At 53.5% G+C, this 19,266-nt stretch overlaps 1 protein-coding gene across 1 annotated transcript; it reads right to left on the bottom strand.

Annotated features, from left to right (window-relative positions):
- Window positions 1–7,034: 7,034 nt before the first annotated feature.
- Window positions 7,035–17,942, bottom strand: LOC100488540 (actin-related protein 2/3 complex subunit 1A-B). The gene is made up of 10 exons (XM_002943450.5): window positions 17,834–17,942; window positions 15,551–15,639; window positions 13,020–13,124; window positions 12,719–12,941; window positions 12,453–12,560; window positions 10,322–10,528; window positions 9,892–9,967; window positions 8,179–8,372; window positions 7,531–7,621; window positions 7,035–7,371 (listed from the first exon to the last, which is right to left on the bottom strand). The coding sequence occupies exons 2-10, from the start codon at window positions 15,612–15,614 to the stop codon at window positions 7,366–7,368; spliced, it is 1,074 nt and encodes a 357-aa protein (XP_002943496.2). The 5' UTR covers window positions 15,615–15,639; window positions 17,834–17,942; the 3' UTR covers window positions 7,035–7,365.
- Between the last annotated feature and the right edge of the window lie 1,324 nt (window positions 17,943–19,266).

The following is a 19,266-nucleotide window of genomic DNA, read 5'->3' as shown; positions in this document are numbered from 1 at the left end:
GTTAGGCCTGCAGCGTTCAAACTGCCCCCCAGGAGCAACAACGTATCTGACTGGAACAAGCACTGGGTATATAGTGAAGCCAGAGGCTGCTGGGAGATGTAGTTTAGCTGGAAAGGTTTCTGATTCCCTTAGTCAGCTCTTGTGAGCGGGGCCTTCTGCTCCCACCTTTTAGCTCTGTACCCCCTTATTGTTAAATCACTGTGAGACCCCTGTGTTTATAGCTAAAGCCATATGATGATTTTTCAAGGGTCCCCCTACTCACCCCCCCAATTATATGCAAAGGATTCTGACACAGAACAGAATAATCTGCAAGGCAAGACTGGGCCGGTGAGCTCACACTCTAGGGCACTTTATACCCACATGCAGCTGCACAGAGAAGGAGACGGCCTTATGTAGGGGGGCAAATGATCCCCAGACTGCCCAGGCCAAAGGACGCTACTCGGTCCTCATTCTCCTAGACCTTTCCTCTGCTTTTGATACTGTCGCCCATTCTGTCCTTATGCACATTCTCCATTCTCTGGGTATCCGGGATCAGGCTGCACCCTGGGTCTCCCCTATCTCTCTAACCGCTCCTTCTCTGTCGCTCTTACTAACAAATCCTCTACCCCGGTTCCACTCAGTGTGGGGGTTGCGCTCAGTGTGGGGGTTGCGCTCAGTGTGGGGGTTCCGCTCAGTGTGGGGGTTGCGCTCAGTGTGGGGGTTGCGCTCAGTGGGGGGTTGCGCTCAGTGTGGGGGTTGCGCTCAGTGTGGGGGTTCCGCTCAGTGTGGGGGTTCCGCTCAGTGTGGGGGTTGCGCTCAGTGTGGGGGTTGCGCTCAGTGTGGGGGTTCCGCTCAGTGTGGGGGTTCCGCTCAGTGTGGGGGGTTGCGCTCAGTGTGGGGGTTGCGCTCAGTGTGGGGGTTGCGCTCAGTGTGGGGTTCCGCTCAGTGTGGGGGTTCCGCTCAGTGTGGGGGTTGCGCTCAGTGTGGGGGTTCCGCTCAGTGTGGGGGTTGCGCTCAGTGTGGGGTTGCGGCTCAGTGTGGGGGGTTGCGCTCAGTGTGGGGGTTGCGCTCAGTGTGGGGGTTCCGCTCAGTGTGGGGGTTCCGCTCAGTGTGGGGGTTGCGCTCAGTGTGGGGGTTCCGCTCAGTGTGGGGGTTCCGCTCAGTGTGGGGGTTCCGCTCAGTGTGGGGGTTGCGCTCAGTGTGGGGGTTCCGCTCAGTGTGGGGTTGCGCTCAGTGTGGGGGTTGCGCTCAGTGTGGGGGTTGCGCTCAGTGTGGGGGTTCCGCCTCAGTGTGGGGTTGCGCTCAGTGTGGGGGTTGCGCTCAGTGTGGGGGTTGCGCTCAGTGTGGGGGTTCCGCTCAGTGTGGGGGTTCCGCTCAGTGTGGGGGTTGCGGCTCAGTGTGGGGGTTCCGCTCAGTGTGGGGGTTTGCGCTCAGTGTGGGGGTTGCGCTCAGTGTGGGGGTTGCGCTCAGTGTGGGGGTTGCCGCTCAGTGTGGGGGGTTCCGCTCAGTGTGGGGGTTCCGCTCAGTGGTGGGGGGTTGCGCTCAGTGTGGGGGTTCCGCTCAGTGTGGGGTTCCGCTCAGTGTGGGGGGTTCCGCTCAGTGTGGGGGTTGCGCTCAGTGTGGGGTTCCGCTCAGTGTGGGGGTGCGCTCAGTGTGGGTTGCGCTCAGTGTGGGGGTTGCGCTCAGTGTGGGGGTTCCGCTCAGTGTGGGGGTTCCGCTCAGTGGTGGGGGTTGCGCTCAGTGTGGGGGTTCCGCTCAGTGTGGGGGTTCCGCTCAGTGTGGGGGTTGCGCTCAGTGTGGGGGTTGCGCTCAGTGTGGGGGTTCCGCTCAGTGTGGGGGTTCCGCTCAGGTGGGGGTTCCGCTCAGTGTGGGGGTTCCGCTCAGTGTGGGGGTGCCTCAGGGCTCTGTGCTTGGTCCCCTGCTGTTCTCCCTGTACACTCTCTCTCTAGGAGACCTTATTTCTTCTTTTGGGCTTAAATACCACCTATATGCAGATGCCCCCAGATATATTTAGACCCCCCTGCACTAACTGCTGATGTCCAAACCCAGATTGGTAACTGCCTCCTGGCTATCTCCTCCTGGATGAACCGACGCCAGCTCAAACTTACCCTAAACCTGAGCTCAGGGCCTTCCCGCCCAAACCTGGCCCTCCTCCTCCTTTCACCATTACTATTGGTGGCATGACCATCAACCCTGTAAATTCTGCATGCTGCCTTGGGGGTATCTGTGACCAGTCTCTCTCCTTCTCTAACCATATTAATAACACTGCCAAAACCTGCCGCTTTTTCCTCTGCAATATTGCCAAGATACGCCCCTTTCTTTCACAAGCAACAGCTAAAACACTAATCCATGCCCTTATCCTTTCCCGCTTAGACTACTGCAATCTCCTACTAACCGGCCTCCCAGACTCCCACCTCTCTCCCCTGCAATCAATCTTAAACTCTGCTGCCAGGATCCTCCTGCTCTCTCCTAAGAGGGAACCTGCTCAGCCTCAATTAAGCTCTCTAGCATGGCTGCCTGTTAAGCAAAGGAGCTTACAGAATCCTTCTGCTGACATTCACAGCCCTTCCCTCCTCTGCCCCTCACTACATTCCCTCACTGGTCTCCCTGCCCCTCACTACATTCCCTCACTGGTCTCCCTGCTCCTCACTACATTCCCTCACTGGTCTCCCTGCCCCTCACTACATTCCCTCACTGGTCTCCCTGCCCCTCACTACATTCCCTCACTGGTCTCCCTGCCCCTCACTACATTCCCTCACTGGTCTCCCTGCCCCTCACTACATTCCCTCACTGGTCTCCCTGCCCCTCACTCCATTCCCTCACTGGTCTCCCTGCCCCTCACTACATTCCCTCACTGGTCTCCCTGCTCCTCACTACATTCCCTCACTGGTCTCCCTGCCCCTCACTCCATTCCCTCACTGGTCTCCCTGCCCCTCACTCCATTCCCTCACTGGTCTCCCTGCTCCTCACTACATTCCCTCACTGGTCTCCCTGCCCCTCACTACATTCCCTCACTGGTCTCCCTGCTCCTCACTACATTCCCTCACTGGTCTCCCTGCCCCTCACTACATTCCCTCACTGGTCTCCCTGCCCCTCACTCCATTCCCTCACTGGTCTCCCTGCTCCTCACTACATTCCCTCACTGGTCTCCCTGCCCCTCACTCCATTCCCTCACTGGTCTCCCTGCTCCTCACTACATTCCCTCACTGGTCTCCCTGCCCCTCACTACATTCCCTCACTGGTCTCCCTGCCCCTCACTCCATTCCCTCACTGGTCTCCCTGCTCCTCACTACATTCCCTCACTGGTCTCCCTGCCCCTCACTCCATTCCCTCACTGGTCTCCCTGCCCCTCACTCCATTCCCTCACTGGTCTCCCTGCTCCTCACTACATTCCCTCACTGGTCTCCCTGCCCCTCACTACATTCCCTCACTGGTCTCCCTGCTCCTCACTACATTCCCTCACTGGTCTCCCTGCCCCTCACTACATTCCCTCACTGGTCTCCCTGCCCCTCACTCCATTCCCTCACTGGTCTCCCTGCTCCTCACTACATTCCCTCACTGGTCTCCCTGCCCCTCACTACATTCCCTCACTGGTCTCCCTGCCCCTCACTACATTCCCTCACTGGTCTCCCTGCCCCTCACTACATTCCCTCACTGGTCTCCCTGCCCCTCACTACATTCCCTCACTGGTCTCCCTGCCCCTCACTACATTCCCTCACTGGTCTCCCTGCCCCTCACTACATTCCCTCACTGGTCTCCCTGCTCCTCACTACATTCCCTCACTGGTCTCCCTACATGTTCCTGGTCGTCTCCTCCGCTCCTCTCAGAGCCTCTGTCTCTTTACACCATCCACACCCACTGCGCTCTCTCGGTTTAACCCTTTCTATCTCGCTGCTCCTTCCCTCTGGAACTCTATCCCTGAATCCCTCCGTAGGGAAAACTCACCCACTCTCTTTAAGAAAAAACTCAGCTGTTACCTTCTGGGGCACTAAGACATTATTTTGCCCAGTCCTGCGCTTAAGGGCAAATGCCCATACCTGATGCACTCTTACCTTCCAGTTTGTGCCTGTATGTTACCCAACCACTCAGATTGTAAGCTCTACGGGGCAGGGACCTCCTTCCTACTGTGTCTCATACCACATGGCACTTATATATATATATATATATGTATTTATTTATTATATCACTTGTCCTCCCTGTGTGTAATTCTGTAAGACTGTACAGCGCTGTGTACCCTTGTGGCGCTTTATAAATAAAGTTATACATACACACACACAAGTAATGGACGATTAATCCTATTTAGTTCTCTGTTGAGACTGAAGTCTGTAAGGATCCCCCTTATGGGTCAGTATTTCTGTATAAATATGTGATAATAATAATATTCATATACAGGGCGCACTTGCCCTTTATCCCTCTCGTTTATCGTATTATTCCATTACTGTGACCCCGCCGTGCCCGTTGCCCCACTGCCCAGTGAGACTAGTCGCAGCCTGTACTTCTGTTTTACCACCAGGGGGCAACAACAGCCGCACAATTGGCCTCAGGCTTAAGCTGGCCACACACGCCACACACCGTCAGGGCAGATTTTGGTCAGGCCCCTTCTATGGCGCCCAATCAAAATTTTGGAACAAGGTTTTGTACAATATTATCGGTGCGTGTATGGCCAGCTTTACACAGGCAACAGGGTTTCTCTTCCCACAGTGACCCTAGCAACCACATTACTTGTTTAAATGCACAGAGATCCCCAAATAATGATATATATATATCCTGCCAAATAAAAAAAAAATAAAACCCCTTTAAACGGGGGGCTAATGTTTAAGTTAACTTTTAGAATGTTATAGAATGGCCAATTCTAAGCAACCTTTCAATTGGTCTTCATTATTTATTTGTTATTGTTTTTGAATTATTTGCCTTTCAAATGGGGGTCACTGACCCCGGCAGCCAAACCCTATTGCTCTGTGAGGCTCCAGTTTTATTGTTATTGTTACTTTTTATTCCTTATCTTTCTATTCAGCCCCTCCCCTATTCATATTCCAGTCTCTCATTCAAACCACTCCCTGGTTGCTAAGGTAATTTGGACCCTAGCAACCAGATAGCTGCTGAAATTCATTGGTTCGCTCTATCTCCCTGCCTCAGTCATTCCCACTTGAATATGACACAGGCGTCTCCAGCCAAAAGTGCTGCAAAAGATTGGAGCCTCTGATATAAAGGGTAACTGACCCTGCCACGTGTATTGCTCGCGCATAGGTCTGACCCTCAGTATATATATATATATATATCTAGAGTCGTTGCCATAAAGCAAGACTGGGCTGCTGTGTGACAGGAAGTAGAGACAGTGACACGAGAAGCAAGAAATACACTCCCCCAAGCGCGGGAATTGCCAGGCACTTTTTATTGTAAGAACAGTTTCCCTTTAAGTAAAGCACCAAGCATTTGTGCAATAGTTCCCATCTAGAACTACTGTGGCCCCTGAGGGCCCGTACAAAGGTCACGTTTTCAGCAAGGCAGTCAGGTAAAGTCTTAATGAGTTTTGTGTAAATAAAATGAATGGGGTGGCAGGAAGAATCAGTGCTGCAAGCAAGGGCCCCCGGAAGGAAGGGAGCAGGGGCCCCGGGGCCGCACTCTCCCCATAGGAAGGGTTATATTAGCGTGGGATTAAGGGGCCCCGGGGCCGCACTCTCCCCATAGGAAGGGTTATATTAGCGTGGGATTAAGGGGCCCCGGGGTCACACTCTCCCCATAGGAAGGGTTATATTAGCGTGGGATTAAGGGGCCCCGGGGTCACACTCTCCCCATAGGAAGGGTTATATTTGCGTGGGATTAAGGGGCCCCGGGGCCGCACTCTCCCCATAGGAAGGGTTATATTAGCGTGGGATTAAGGGGCCCCGGGGCCGCACTCTCCCCATAGGAAAGGTTATATTAGGGTGGGATTAAGGGGCCCCGGGGCCGCACTCTCCCCATAGGAAGGGTTATATTAGCGTGGGATTAAGGGGCCCGGGGTCACACTCTCCCCATAGGAAGGGTTATATTAGCGTGGGATTAAGGGGCCCCGGGGTCACACTCTCCCCATAGGAAGGGTTATATTAGCGTGGGATTAAGGGGCCCCGGGGTCACACTCTCCCATAGGAAGGGTTATATTTGCGTGGGATTAAGGGGCCCCGGGGTCACACTCTCCCCATAGGAAGGGTTATATTAGCGTGGGATTAAGGGGCCCCGGGGCCGCACTCTCCCCATAGGAAGGGTTATATTAGCGTGGGATTAAGGGGCCCCGGGGCCACACTCTCCCCATAGGAAGGGTTATATTTGCGTGGGATTAAGGGGCCCCGGGGTCACACTCTCCCCATAGGAAGGGTTATATTAGCGTGGGATTAAGGGGCCCCGGGGTCACACTCTCCCCATAGGAAGGGTTATATTAGCGTGGGATTAAGGGGCCCCGGGGTCACACTCTCCCCATAGGAAGGGTTATATTAGCGTGGGATTAAGGGGCCCCGGGGCCGCACTCTCCCCATAGGAAGGGTTATATTAGCGTGGGATTAAGGGGCCCCGGGGCCGCACTCTCCCCATAGGAAGGGTTATATTAGCGTGGGATTAAGGGGCCCCGGGGTCACACTCTCCCCATAGGAAGGGTTATATTAGCGTGGGATTAAGGGGCCCCGGGGCCGCACTCTCCCCATAGGAAGGGTTATATTAGCGTGGGATTAAGGGGCCCCGGGGTCACACTCTCCCCATAGGAAGGGTTATATTTGCGTGGGATTAAGGGGCCCCGGGGCCGCACACTCTCCCCATAGGAAGGGTTATATTAGCGTGGGATTAAGGGGCCCCGGGGCCGCACACTCCCCATAGGAAGGGTTATATTTGCGTGGGATTAAGGGGCCCCGGGGTCACACTCTCCCCATAGGAAGGGTTATATTAGCGTGGGATTAAGGGGCCCCGGGGCCGCACTCTCCCCATAGGAAGGGTTATATTTGCGTGGGATTAAGGGGCCCCGGGGCCGCACTCTCCCCATAGGAAGGGTTATATTAGCGTGGGATTAAGGGGCCCCGGGGCCGCACTCTCCCCATAGGAAGGGTTATATTAGCGTGGGATTAAGGGGCCCCGGGGTCACACTCTCCCCATAGGAAGGGTTATATTAGCGTGGGATTAAGGGGCCCCGGGGTCACACTCTCCCCATAGGAAAGGTTATATTAGGGTGGGATTAAGGGGCCCCGGGGCCGGGGATTAAGGGGGCAGCAGGTGCTCGGCCCATTATGGGGCAGATGGAAGTGAAGCAGCGGAAGTTGGCAGCCGCCCGGTATTCACAGTTGTGTGAGGCATGTGGGGGTCTCGGGTTTCCCAGGGTTCCAGATCCGCTCCGGGCGCTCCCATGAGAGACAGCTCGCTGGGCAGTCAGGCCTGAGAGACAATGGGGAAAAGTGTTTATTGGGGGGGCCAATGGCATGAAAGCTGCCCCCTGCGCCCCTAACCCATAGCTGCCAATCAAACGGGCAACCCGTAAACGCTCCATGCTGATTGGTCGCTAGGGGTGGCTAACCCAATTAACCCATTCATCACCTTGAGCGACCAGATAACCAAAGCGCCGTCGATCCCGGTGCTACTGAACGCGGTTACGTCGGACGGGTCTCCATCCACGATGGACAGTTGGCTGCGGGGTCAGGGGAAGGAAAGAGAAATCTTTGGGTGTTAGTATGATGTAGAGAGGGATATTCTGAGACAATTTGCAATTGGTCTTCATTTTTTATTATTGGTAGTTTTTTAATTATTTCAGTTTTTGTTCAGCAGCTATCTGGTTGCTAGGGTCCAATTGACCTTAGTAACCAGGAAGTGGTTTGGATGAGAGACAGGAATATGAATAGGGGAGGGGCTGAATAGAAAGATAAGGAATAAAAAGTAACAATAACAATAAAACTGGAGCCTCACAGAGCAATAGGGTTTGGCTGCCGGGGTCAGTGACCCCCATTTGAAAGCTGCAAAGAGTCAGAAGAAGGGAAATAATTCAAAAACTATAAATAATGAAGACCAATAGCAAAGTTGCTAGGAATAGGCCATTCTATGACATACTGTAAAGATATATAAATAATAATAATAATAAGGTGACCCGCCCCTTTAAATCTAGGCTCCCGTTTCTATTAATGAAAGGATGGCCGCTAGGTGGCGCTGCTCGGGCTACGGGCCTTCCTGCTGGGCCCCAGGGCCCCCCACCTGATGCTGTTCTGGTGCAGGGTGGTCACATCGGAGCGCTCACTCTCCTTCGCCCCCTTCTTGTCCAGGTTACGGAAGTGGCTCATCGCGGAGAGGGCGGTCTTGGTGGTCTCTTTCTGAACGTCAATCTTGGCCTCGAAGTCCAACTTCCCCGAGCCGCCGTATGAGAAGAGATAGGGAGCGCAGTCATGCCCCTGCCGGAACAAGATGGCCGTTAGAATTTACTGCCATCCCAAAGCTGGATACTACAACTCCCAGCATGCTCAGCTGTCAGTAACAGGGTTGAAATAATGAATGGCCAACTGCCAGCGTGGCGGGTAGTAGGGGTAATGGAAACCCATACAATGTGCCCAGGGAATGATGGGTAATTTATACTTCGACGCCACTGTTTAACTTAGGGAGACAAATTGCAACTGCCCTGTAATGACATGCAGTGAGTAACATGCAGATAATGCACACCTGCAGCGGCGCAACTGTCTGCTTCCCATGCAACAGCCGCAGAAGGTTGGATTAGAGGGATTACTGGCCCAATCTGGGAATTGTGGGTAATTATATACAAATAAGGTGTAAGGGCAGCGGAGATTCTGCATTCGAGTCTATAACATCCCTCTCTGACATCACATGCAGTGAGCCAATTAGCCATAAAAATACCTTGGGGGGCCACATCTGGCCCACGGCCTCCAATTGGACAGGCTATAAGGTGACAAGGAGTGCAATGAATGGCCCAATGACTACTAGCTATAAAATATCATCCTGCCTCTAGGAATTGTGGGTGATTATTGCAAATATATGCTTATAAATTTGGAGCACTATTTTACTTAGGGAGAGAAAAAATCCCATTACCTGCTGTACTACAGAGGACTTAGCCAGGGCTTTTTTGTCTGTGGCAGGTAAGTGGTTAAATGGCTAAAGCCCAATCACTACACACATTGGCATCAAGGAATTGTGGGTGATAAAATGCAAATCACCCCTTTATAACTATGAGCTGTAGCTTTAAAGGGCTTTTACATTTAGTATGTTACAGAATGGCCAATTCTAAGCAATTGGTCTTCATTATTTATTTTGTGTAGTTTTTAAATTATTTACCTTCTTTCAAATGGGGGTCACTGACCCCGGCAACTAAACCCTATTGCTCTGTGAGGCCCAAGTTTTATTGTTATTGTTACTTTTTATTCCTTATCTTTCTATTCAGCCCCTCCCCTATTCATATTCCTGTCTCTCATTCAAACCACCCCCTGGTTGCTAAGGTAATTTGGACCCTAGCAACTAGATAAAATGCTGAAATTCCAAATTCATTTTCAATTGCACATTGTCTCAGAATAGGACTCTCTACATGATACTAACAGTTGGCTCAAAGCTGAACATGTGGGGTGGGTTGGCCGGACCCAGCACCCAGGCGTTAGGGAGGCCAATAGGAGGAGAGGACCTATTTTGGGATGGTGGCCAATGGTAACCTGTAACTTCATCCAAAACAAACAGGGGCATTGGGAGCACAAACACAGGAAGAGGGGAGGTTGTCAGACAGGAAGGAATGCCCTGACTCGGGATAATATGAGGCCCTGGGTGAATGGGGCATTAATAGCCACGGGCCCAGGCAGCAAAGGATTGTGGGATGCTGGCGCCGACCCAGCCATGATGATTTCACTTGTTATGAAAAATAAGCCCTCCAGGAATAGCGCTGACGTGGGGCCCCGAGAGGAAGCGAGGACTTACTGCGGCGAGGAGCTGGCACTCGTTCACAAAGAGCAGCGACAGGAAGGGCAGATACTCGGTACTCAGCCGCGTCACCCTGCAACACAGAACCAAGCTCAGCACAACAGCTGCACCCCCATTGGCTGATTTATGGGCCCCGGGGAAAGTAAAATACATTGTTGCTGTAGATTAATGATTAATCCGAGGGAGGGGGGTCACCATTGGCTGCTGACGCTTCATTTAGACGTAATTGCAGGTGGTGGCGCTGTTCTACTGAAACCCTATGGGACGTAATGGCCAATGGCTGACAGTGGTGGGAAGCGGTACTGCAACCTCAGTATCTATCTATATACCTATTGTTCAGCCATTGGTTCATCTGCAATAATGTCTGAATGGGACGCCGGCCCACCAATGGCTGGACCCTCGCCTCAAGCGCCATTTAATCCCTTACGCTTTGTCTTCGGCCGAATCGGCGACACTGACGCAGCTGTTATGGTCGACCCAGGCCAGGTACCGACCGCTGGGCGAGAAGGCCACTCCGTGTACCCATCCCCCCTTCTCCCCACTCTGGAACAACAGCTCCCCGAAAGGTATCTTGGTCCCCCAATGTGTCGGGCTCGGCTTGTCGTCGATTTCCTTCACGTACCCCGAAAATACCCTATAGAAGGGGCAACAAAACACAAGTAATGCCCCCTGTTATTTACTGAGACTTCCAGCAGTAACAGCCATAAACCTGCTCTCTTTCCCATGGTCAGGTAGGAACCCCCCCCGGGTAAGTGAATCCAATCTCCCCCCAGTACTTACCCAGGTACAGAGCTCTGATTCTCTGTACTTCCTGCTCCTGGGCTGCTCTCTTTCCCATGGTCAGGCAGGAACCTCCCCCTGGGTAAGTGAATCCAATCTCCCCCCAGTACTTACCCAGGTACAGAGCTCTGATTCTCTGTACTTCCTGCTCCTGGGCTGCTCTCTTTCCCATGGTCAGACAGGAACCTCCCCCTGGGTAAGTGAATCCAATCTCCCCCCAGTACTTACCCAGGTACAGAGCTCTGATTCTCTGTACTTCCTGCTCCTGGGCTGCTCTCTTTCCCATGGTCAGGCAGGAACCTCCCCCTGGGTAAGTGAATCCAATCTCCCCCCAGTACTTACCCAGGTACAGAGCTCTGATTCTCTGTACTTCCTGCTCCTGGGCTGCTCTCTTTCCCATGGTCAGGTAGGAACCCCCCCCGGGTAAGTGAATCCAATCTCCCCCCAGTACTTACCCAGGTACAGAGCTCTGATTCTCTGTACTTCCTGCTCCTGGGCTGCTCTCTTTCCCACGGTCAGGCAGGAACCCCCCCCTGGGTAAGTGAATCCAATCTCCCCCCAGTACTTACCCAGGTACAGAGCTCTGATTCTCTGTACTTCCTGCTCCTGGGCTGCTCTCTTTCCCATGGTCAGACAGGAACCTCCCCTTGGGTAAGTGAATCCAATCTCCCCCCAGTACTTACCCAGGTACAGAGCTCTGATTCTCTGTACTTCCTGATCCTGGGCTGCTCTCTTTCCCATGGTCAGGCAGGAACCCCCCCCTGGGTAAGTGAATCCAATCTCCCCCAGTACTTACCCAGGTACAGAGCTCTGATTCTCTGTACTTCCTGCCCCTGGGCTGCTCTCTTTCCCATGGTCAGACAGGGAACCTCCCCCTGGGTAAGTGAATCCAATCTCCCCCCAGTACTTACCCAGGTACAGAGCTCTGATTCTCTGTACTTCCTGCTCCTGGGCTGCTCTCTTTCCCATGGTCAGGCAGGAACCCCCCCCCCTGGGTAAGCGAATCCAATCTCCCCCCAGTACTTACCCAGGTACAGAGCTCTGATTCTCTGTACTTCCTGCTCCTGGGCTGCTCTCTTTCCCATGGTCAGACAGGAACCTCCCCCTGGGTAAGTGAATCCAATCTCCCCCCAGTACTTACCCAGGTACAGAGCTCTGATTCTCTGTACTTCCTGCTCCTGGGCTGCTCTCTTTCCCATGGTCAGGCAGGAACCTCCCCCTGGGTAAGTGAATCCAATCTCCCCCAGTACTTACCCAGGTACAGAGCTCTGATTCTCTGTACTTCCTGCTCCTGGGCTGCTCTCTTTCCCATGGTCAGGCAGGAACCTCCCCCTGGGTAAGTGAATCCAATCTCCCCCAGTACTTACCCAGGTACAGAGCTCTGATCCTCTGTACTTCCTGCTCCTGGGCTGCTCTCTTTCCCATGGTCAGACAGGAACCTCCCCCTGGGTAAGTGAATCCAATCTCCCCCCAGTACTTACCCAGGTACAGAGCTCTGATTCTCTGTACTTCCTGCTCCTGGGCTGCTCTCTTTCCCATGGTCAGGCAGGAACCTCCCCCTGGGTAAGTGAATCCAATCTCCCCCCAGTACTTACCCAGGTACAGAGCTCTGATTCTCTGTACTTCCTGCTCCTGGGCTGCTCTCTTTCCCATGGTCAGACAGGAACCCCCCCTGGGTAAGTGAATCCAATCTCCCCCCAGTACTTACCCAGGTACAGAGCTCTGATTCCCCCCACATTATGCCCTATAGGGTGAGTGGGGGCAGGGGGGGCACTTACCGGCACTGGAAGTCACTGCTCCCCGCGGCCAGCAGGACATTATTGGGGTGCCAGGCCAGGCTGAGGATGGTGGAGCCAATGGATTTCTTGATGTGTTTGCTCAGCCACCTGTAACGATAACCAAACCTGTTTGCCCTGTATCTGAGGGGCTCCCCCTTGAGTCGATGGCGCAGAACTACATCCTATAGTGGGGCCCCCAGATATCAGATACACCCCACCCCAGTCACACAATGAGGCCCCCGTACCAGCCAATCAGCTCCGCTCACCAATCATTTTCCTTCTCGAAGTAGCAGACGGAGATGATCTTGGAGCCGCTGCCCACGGCGAGCTTGTTCTCGCGGGGCGACCATTTCACGCAGGTGGCGGCGCGGTTGATGCGCAGAAGGACGAGGGTTGGTTTCCAGGCGCCGTCCCGTAGCGACCAGACGTAGGCGTTTCTGTCGGCCGCACAGGTGACAAGGCGGTTGGAAGTGGGGGCCCAGTCGATACCTGGCCGGGAGGGGGAGACGGTGTTAGTGCCCCGCCCTTACCTACCCCAGGCACCGCCCCCAGCCCCGCCCCCAGTACCTGTGACCCTTCCGTTATGTTCTGTCAGTTCGTGGATCTTCTTCCACTCGTTGTCGGATCTCTGGTAAATCTGCACCAGGTTGTTATTGGGACTGATGGCGACTTCTGTAACGAACAGAACCGGGAATCAGTACTGACCCATAATGGGGCAAATAATGGGGCAAATAATCCCACCTTATCCCTGGCCCCTCAGGCTCACTCACATACAGTCTGACTAACGGCCCCTCAGGCTCACTCACATACAGTCTGACTAACGGCCCCTCAGGCTCACTCACATACAGTCTGTGTAACGGGCCCCTCAGGCTCACTCACATACAGTCTGACTAACGGCCCCTCAGGCTCACTCACATACAGTCTGACTAACGGGCCCTCAGGCTCACTCACATACAGTCTGACTAACGGGCCCCTCAGGCTCACTCACATACAGTCTGACTAACGGGCCCCTCAGGCTCACTCACATACAGTCTGACTAACGGGCCCCTCAGGCTCACTCACATACAGTCTGACTAACGGGCCCTCAGGCTCACTCACATACAGTCTGACTAACGGCCCCTCAGGCTCACTCACATACAGTCTGACTAACGGCCCCTCAGGCTCACTTACATACAGTCTGACTAACGGCCCCTCAGGCTCACTCACATACAGTCTGACTAACGGCCCCTCAGGCTCACTCACATACAGTCTGTGTAACGGGCCCTCAGGCTCACTCACATACAGTCTGACTAACGGCCCCTCAGGCTCACTCACATACAGTCTGACTAACGGCCCCTCAGGCTCACTCACATACAGTCTGACTAACGGCCCCTCAGGCTCACTCACATACAGTCTGACTAACGGGCCCCTCAGGCTCACTCACATACAGTCTGACTAACGGGCCCCTCAGGCTCACTCACATACAGTCTGACTAACGGCCCCTCAGGCTCACTCACATACAGTCTGACTAACGGGCCCCTCAGGCTCACTCACATACAGTCTGACTAACGGGCCCTCAGGCTCACTTACATACAGTCTGACTAACGGCCCCTCAGGCTCACTCACATACAGTCTGACTAACGGCCCCTCAGGCTCACTCACATACAGTCTGTGTAATGGGCCCTCAGGCTCACTCACATACAGTCTGACTAACGGGCCCTCAGGCTCACTTACATACAGTCTGACTAACGGCCCCTCAGGCTCACTCACATACAGTCTGACTAACGGCCCCTCAGGCTCACTCACATACAGTCTGACTAACGGGCCCCTCAGGCTCACTTACATACAGTCTGACTAACGGCCCCTCAGGCTCACTCACATACAGTCTGACTAACGGCCCCTCAGGCTCACTCACATACAGTCTGACTAACGGGCCCCTCAGGCTCACTCACATACAGTCTGACTAACGGGCCCTCAGGCTCACTTACATACAGTCTGACTAACGGCCCCTCAGGCTCACTCACATACAGTCTGACTAACGGCCCCTCAGGCTCACTCACATACAGTCTGACTAACGGGCCCCTCAGGCTCACTCACATACAGTCTGACTAACGGGCCCTCAGGCTCACTTACATACAGTCTGACTAACGGCCCCTCAGGCTCACTCACATACAGTCTGACTAACGGCCCCTCAGGCTCACTCACATACAGTCTGACTAACGGCCCCTCAGGCTCACTCACATACAGTCTGTGTAACGGGCCCTCAGGCTCACTCACATACAGTCTGACTAACGGGCCCTCAGGCTCACTCACATACAGTCTGACTAACGGGCCCTCAGGCTCACTCACATACAGTCTGACTAACGGGCCCCTCAGGCTCACTTACATACAGTCTGACTAACGGCCCCTCAGGCTCACTCACATACAGTCTGACTAACGGCCCCTCAGGCTCACTCACATACAGTCTGACTAACGGGCCCCTCAGGCTCACTTACATACAGTCTGACTAACGGCCCCTCAGGCTCACTCACATACAGTCTGACTAACGGCCCCTCAGGCTCACTCACATACAGTCTGACTAACGGGCCCCTCAGGCTCACTCACATACAGTCTGACTAACGGGCCCTCAGGCTCACTTACATACAGTCTGACTAACGGCCCCTCAGGCTCACTCACATACAGTCTGACTAACGGCCCCTCAGGCTCACTCACATACAGTCTGACTAACGGGCCCCTCAGGCTCACTCACATACAGTCTGACTAACGGGCCCTCAGGCTCACTTACATACAGTCTGACTAACGGCCCCTCAGGCTCACTCACATACAGTCTGACTAACGGCCCCTCAGGCTCACTCACATACAGTCTGACTAACGGCCCCTCAGGCTCACTCACATACAGTCTGTGTAACGGGCCCTCAGGCTCACTCACATACAGTCTGACTAACGGGCCCTCAGGCTCACTCACATACAGTCTGACTAACGGGCCCTCAGGCTCACTCACATACAGTCTGACTAACGGGCCCCTCAGGCTCACTCACATACAGTCTGTGTAACGGGATGACACTGGGCTAGTAATTAACCCTTTGGGAGCTGTGGGTGCCAGGGGGGCGGGTACTTACGGGTTCGGTCCTGGTTCCACGCGTGACAGGATATTGGATCTGTCCCGAAACTGTACAGGGACATGGTAATTAGTGCTGTGATAGTAAATCTGTATAGAGAAAAGGGAGAAATTAACCAGCGCAATGCCATACCATATTTAAACACAGGGGACAGAGCTGTTACTGGGGACACAATGGGTGCAGTTGTTGGGGGGCTAAGTTACCCCCCATAATGTCACATAAAGACTAATGTCACAAGACTGCCTGCCCCCTATAATATTCCCAGCAGAAATGGCACAGTTTGGGGCCCCTCCCATATCCCTGTGACTCCTCCCCTGCCCAGGGGCTGCTGGGACACGCCGGCATAACTCTATGTGTCAGGACTTGAGCAACACGCCCGCGTCACGTGGAACGGCTGGAAATATCCGAGAAATGCTCTATTGGGATATTTTGAGTGGAAAAATATATGTATATTTTGTTGGTAACAATTTATGTCCCGTTGTTAGTATTGCCATGGCAACGCTTTGTGTCATTATGGGGTATCTGATCAGTTGAATTAATGAGGGTTTAGATACCTGTATTTCTAAAAATAATTTTTGCTGTATTATAATTTTTTTCTTGTACTTCCACTTCCCAAGTTCCCCTTTACTCCATATTTACACATTTTTGCCTGTGATATTTGGACGATTTTATATTTTTTATCTAATTTATCGGAATTTGGGATAAACTGCAACAATTCCATGTTAAATGCAACCTTTTAGGTGTCCATCTTGCCCTACTGCCTCCATCTTGCCCTACTGCCTCCATCTTGCCCTACTGTCCCCATCTTGTCCTACTGTCCCCATCTTGCCCTACTGCCTCCATCTTGCCCTACTGTCCCCATCTTGTCCTACTGTCCCCATCTTGCCCTACTGCCTCCATCTTGCCCCACTGTCCCCATCTTGCCCCACTGCCTCCATCTTGCCCTACTGCCCCCATCTTGCCCTACTGCCCCCATCTTGCCCTACTGTCCCCATCTTGCCCCACTGCCTCCATCTTGCCCCACTGTCCCCATCTTGCCCCACTGCCCCCATCTTGCCCTACTGTCTCCATCTTGCCCTACTGTCCCCATCTTGCCCTACTGCCTCCATCTTGCCCTACTGCTCCCATCTTGCCCTACTGCCCCCATCTTGCCCTACTGTCTCCATCTTGCCCCACTGTCCCCATCTTGCCCTACTGCCTCCATCTTGCCCTACTGCCCCCATCTTGCCCTACTGCCCCCATCTTGCCCTACTGTCTCCATCTTGCCCTACTGCCTCCATCTTGCCCCACTGTCCCCATCTTGCCCCACTGCCTCCATCTTGCCCCACTGTCCCCATCTTGCCCTACTGTCCCCATCTTGCCCTCCTGCCTCCAACTTGCCCTACTGCCTCCATCTTGCCCTACTGTCCCCATCTTGCCCTACTGTCTCCATCTTGCCCTACTGTCTCCATCATGCCCTACTGTCTCCCTCTTGCCCTACTGTCTCCCTCTTGCCCTACTGTCTCCATCTTGCCCTACTGTCCCCATCTTGCCCTACTGTCTCCATCTTGCCCTACTGTCTCCCTCTTGCCCTACTGTCTCCATCTTGCCCTACTGTCTCCCTCTTGCCCTACTGTCTCCCTCTTGCCCTACTGTCCCCATCTTGCCCTACTGTCTCCATCTTGCCCTACTGTCTCCATCTTGCGCTACTGCCTCCATCTTGCCCTACTGTCCCCATCTTGCCCTACTGCCTCCATCTTGCCCTACTGTCTCCATCTTGCCCTACTGTCCCCATCTTGCCCTACTGCCTCCATCTTGCCCTACTGTCTCAATCTTGCCCTACTGTCCCCATCTTGTCCTACTGTTTCCATCTTGCCCTACTGTCTCCATCTTGCCCTACTGTCCCCATCTTGCCCTACTGTCTCCATCTTGTGCTACTGTCCCCATCTTGCCCTACTGTCCCCATCTTGCCCTACTGTCCCCATCTTGTCCTACTGTTTCCATCTTGCCCTACTGTCCCCATCTTGCCCTACTGTCTCCATCTTGCCCTACTGTCCCCATCTTGCCCTACTGTCACCATCTTGCCCTACTGTCCCCATCTTGCCCTACTGTCTCCATCTTGCCCTACAGCAATTATTTAACCCAGATGTTCTGATGTTCAACCAAGAGCAGCCAAAGAACTGAGTAGGATAAAGTGCAAGCTCTGTAGCTCAGGAAGCAGCAGGAGGAGAGAGAGGAGCGGGCTGGGAAGAGGATGAGGGGGTAAATATAAAATACAGTAGTATAAAAATAAGAGAGACTTACCCGGGGAGCTGTCTCTCACTGCCTTCTGCAATCTTCCAGCCTTTCTGCAGTTACCTGAGCACAGGTATGCACAGGGGGCGGAGCAGGAGCTACACTGCTGGAGGGGGTTGCAGGGGTTTGGGGGGGGGTAGACACCAAAGGAATTCCCGGAGCCTGTAGGCTTCCAGCTTCTGTCATACAAGTCCCAGCATCCTCCAGTGACACCTTGTAGCCTAGGAGTTTGTATGAGGGAGATCCATCCCGGCTCTTTAGCGACGCATCCCAGGGCCCCCGAGGCTCTAAGGACTAAGGGAACAAGGAACATAGTGGCCCCCACATGTATCAGTTGTGGCCCCCACATGTATCAGTTGTGGCCCCACTGCAGAACCACAAACACAGTTCCCATGGTGAGTGACTGTTTAGCAATTGTATTCTGTATGGCGGTATGGAAGGAAGTACAGTCGGCAGCAGGTTATATAGATAATTAGCTGAAAGGAATATACGTTGGTGAGAGGGCAACCCTGCCATCAGTAGTGTGCCCCTTATATGCACACAGCATGCCTGATCCATTTAACTGATCATGGACATTTGAGGGGCGGGCAAGTGGGGCAGTTGCCAATGTGCCCTTCATTGTCAGGATAAAAGTTGCACCCGGCTGTATATGCCATTCTGGCTCTGCAGGGAAGGATCAGCAGTGGGTGGGACTAGAATACTCTTATGGAATGCAGTGGGTGGGACTAGAACACTCTTAAGGAAGCAGTGGGTGGGACTAGAACACTCTTATGGAAGCTTACAGGGGAGGGGCAGAGAGTCTGTTACTCAAGCAGTGGGAGGGACTAGAAAACTCTTATACTAGCTTACAGGGGAGGGGCAGAGAGTCAGTAATGCAAGCAGTGGGAGGGACTAAAACACTCTTATGGAGCTTACAGGGGAGGGGCAGAGAGTCAGTTACTCAAGCAGTGGGTGGGACTAGAACACTCTGTAGGAAGCTAACAGGGGAGGAGCAGAGAGTCTGTTACTCAAGCAGTGGGAGGGACTAAAACACTCTTATGGAGCTTACAGGGGAGGGGCAGAGAGTCTATTACTCAAGCAGTGGGAGGGACTAGAAAACTCTTATAGAAGCTTACAGGGGAGGGGCAGAGAGTCTGTAATGCAAGCAGTGGGAGGGACTAAAACACTCTTATGGAGCTTACAGGGGAGGTGCAGGGAGTCAGTTAATCAAGCAGTGGGAGGGACTAGAAAACTTTTGGAAGCTTACAGGGGAGGGACAGAGAGTCTGTTATTCAAATAGTGGGTGGGACTAAAACATTCTGATGGAAGATGTGGGTGGGACTAGAAAACTGATGGAAGCTTACAGGGGAGGAGCAGAGAGTCTGTAATGCAAGCAGTGGGTGGGGCTAGAATACTCTGATGAAAGCTTAAAGGGGAGGGGCAGGGAGTCTGTAACACAAGCA

Source organism: Xenopus tropicalis, chromosome 10 (assembly GCF_000004195.4).
Source record: "Xenopus tropicalis strain Nigerian chromosome 10, UCB_Xtro_10.0, whole genome shotgun sequence".
NCBI lineage: Eukaryota > Metazoa > Chordata > Amphibia > Anura > Pipidae > Xenopus > Xenopus tropicalis.
Note: the sequence above shows the minus strand (reverse complement) of the source record. Positions and strands in the feature narration are given on the sequence as shown.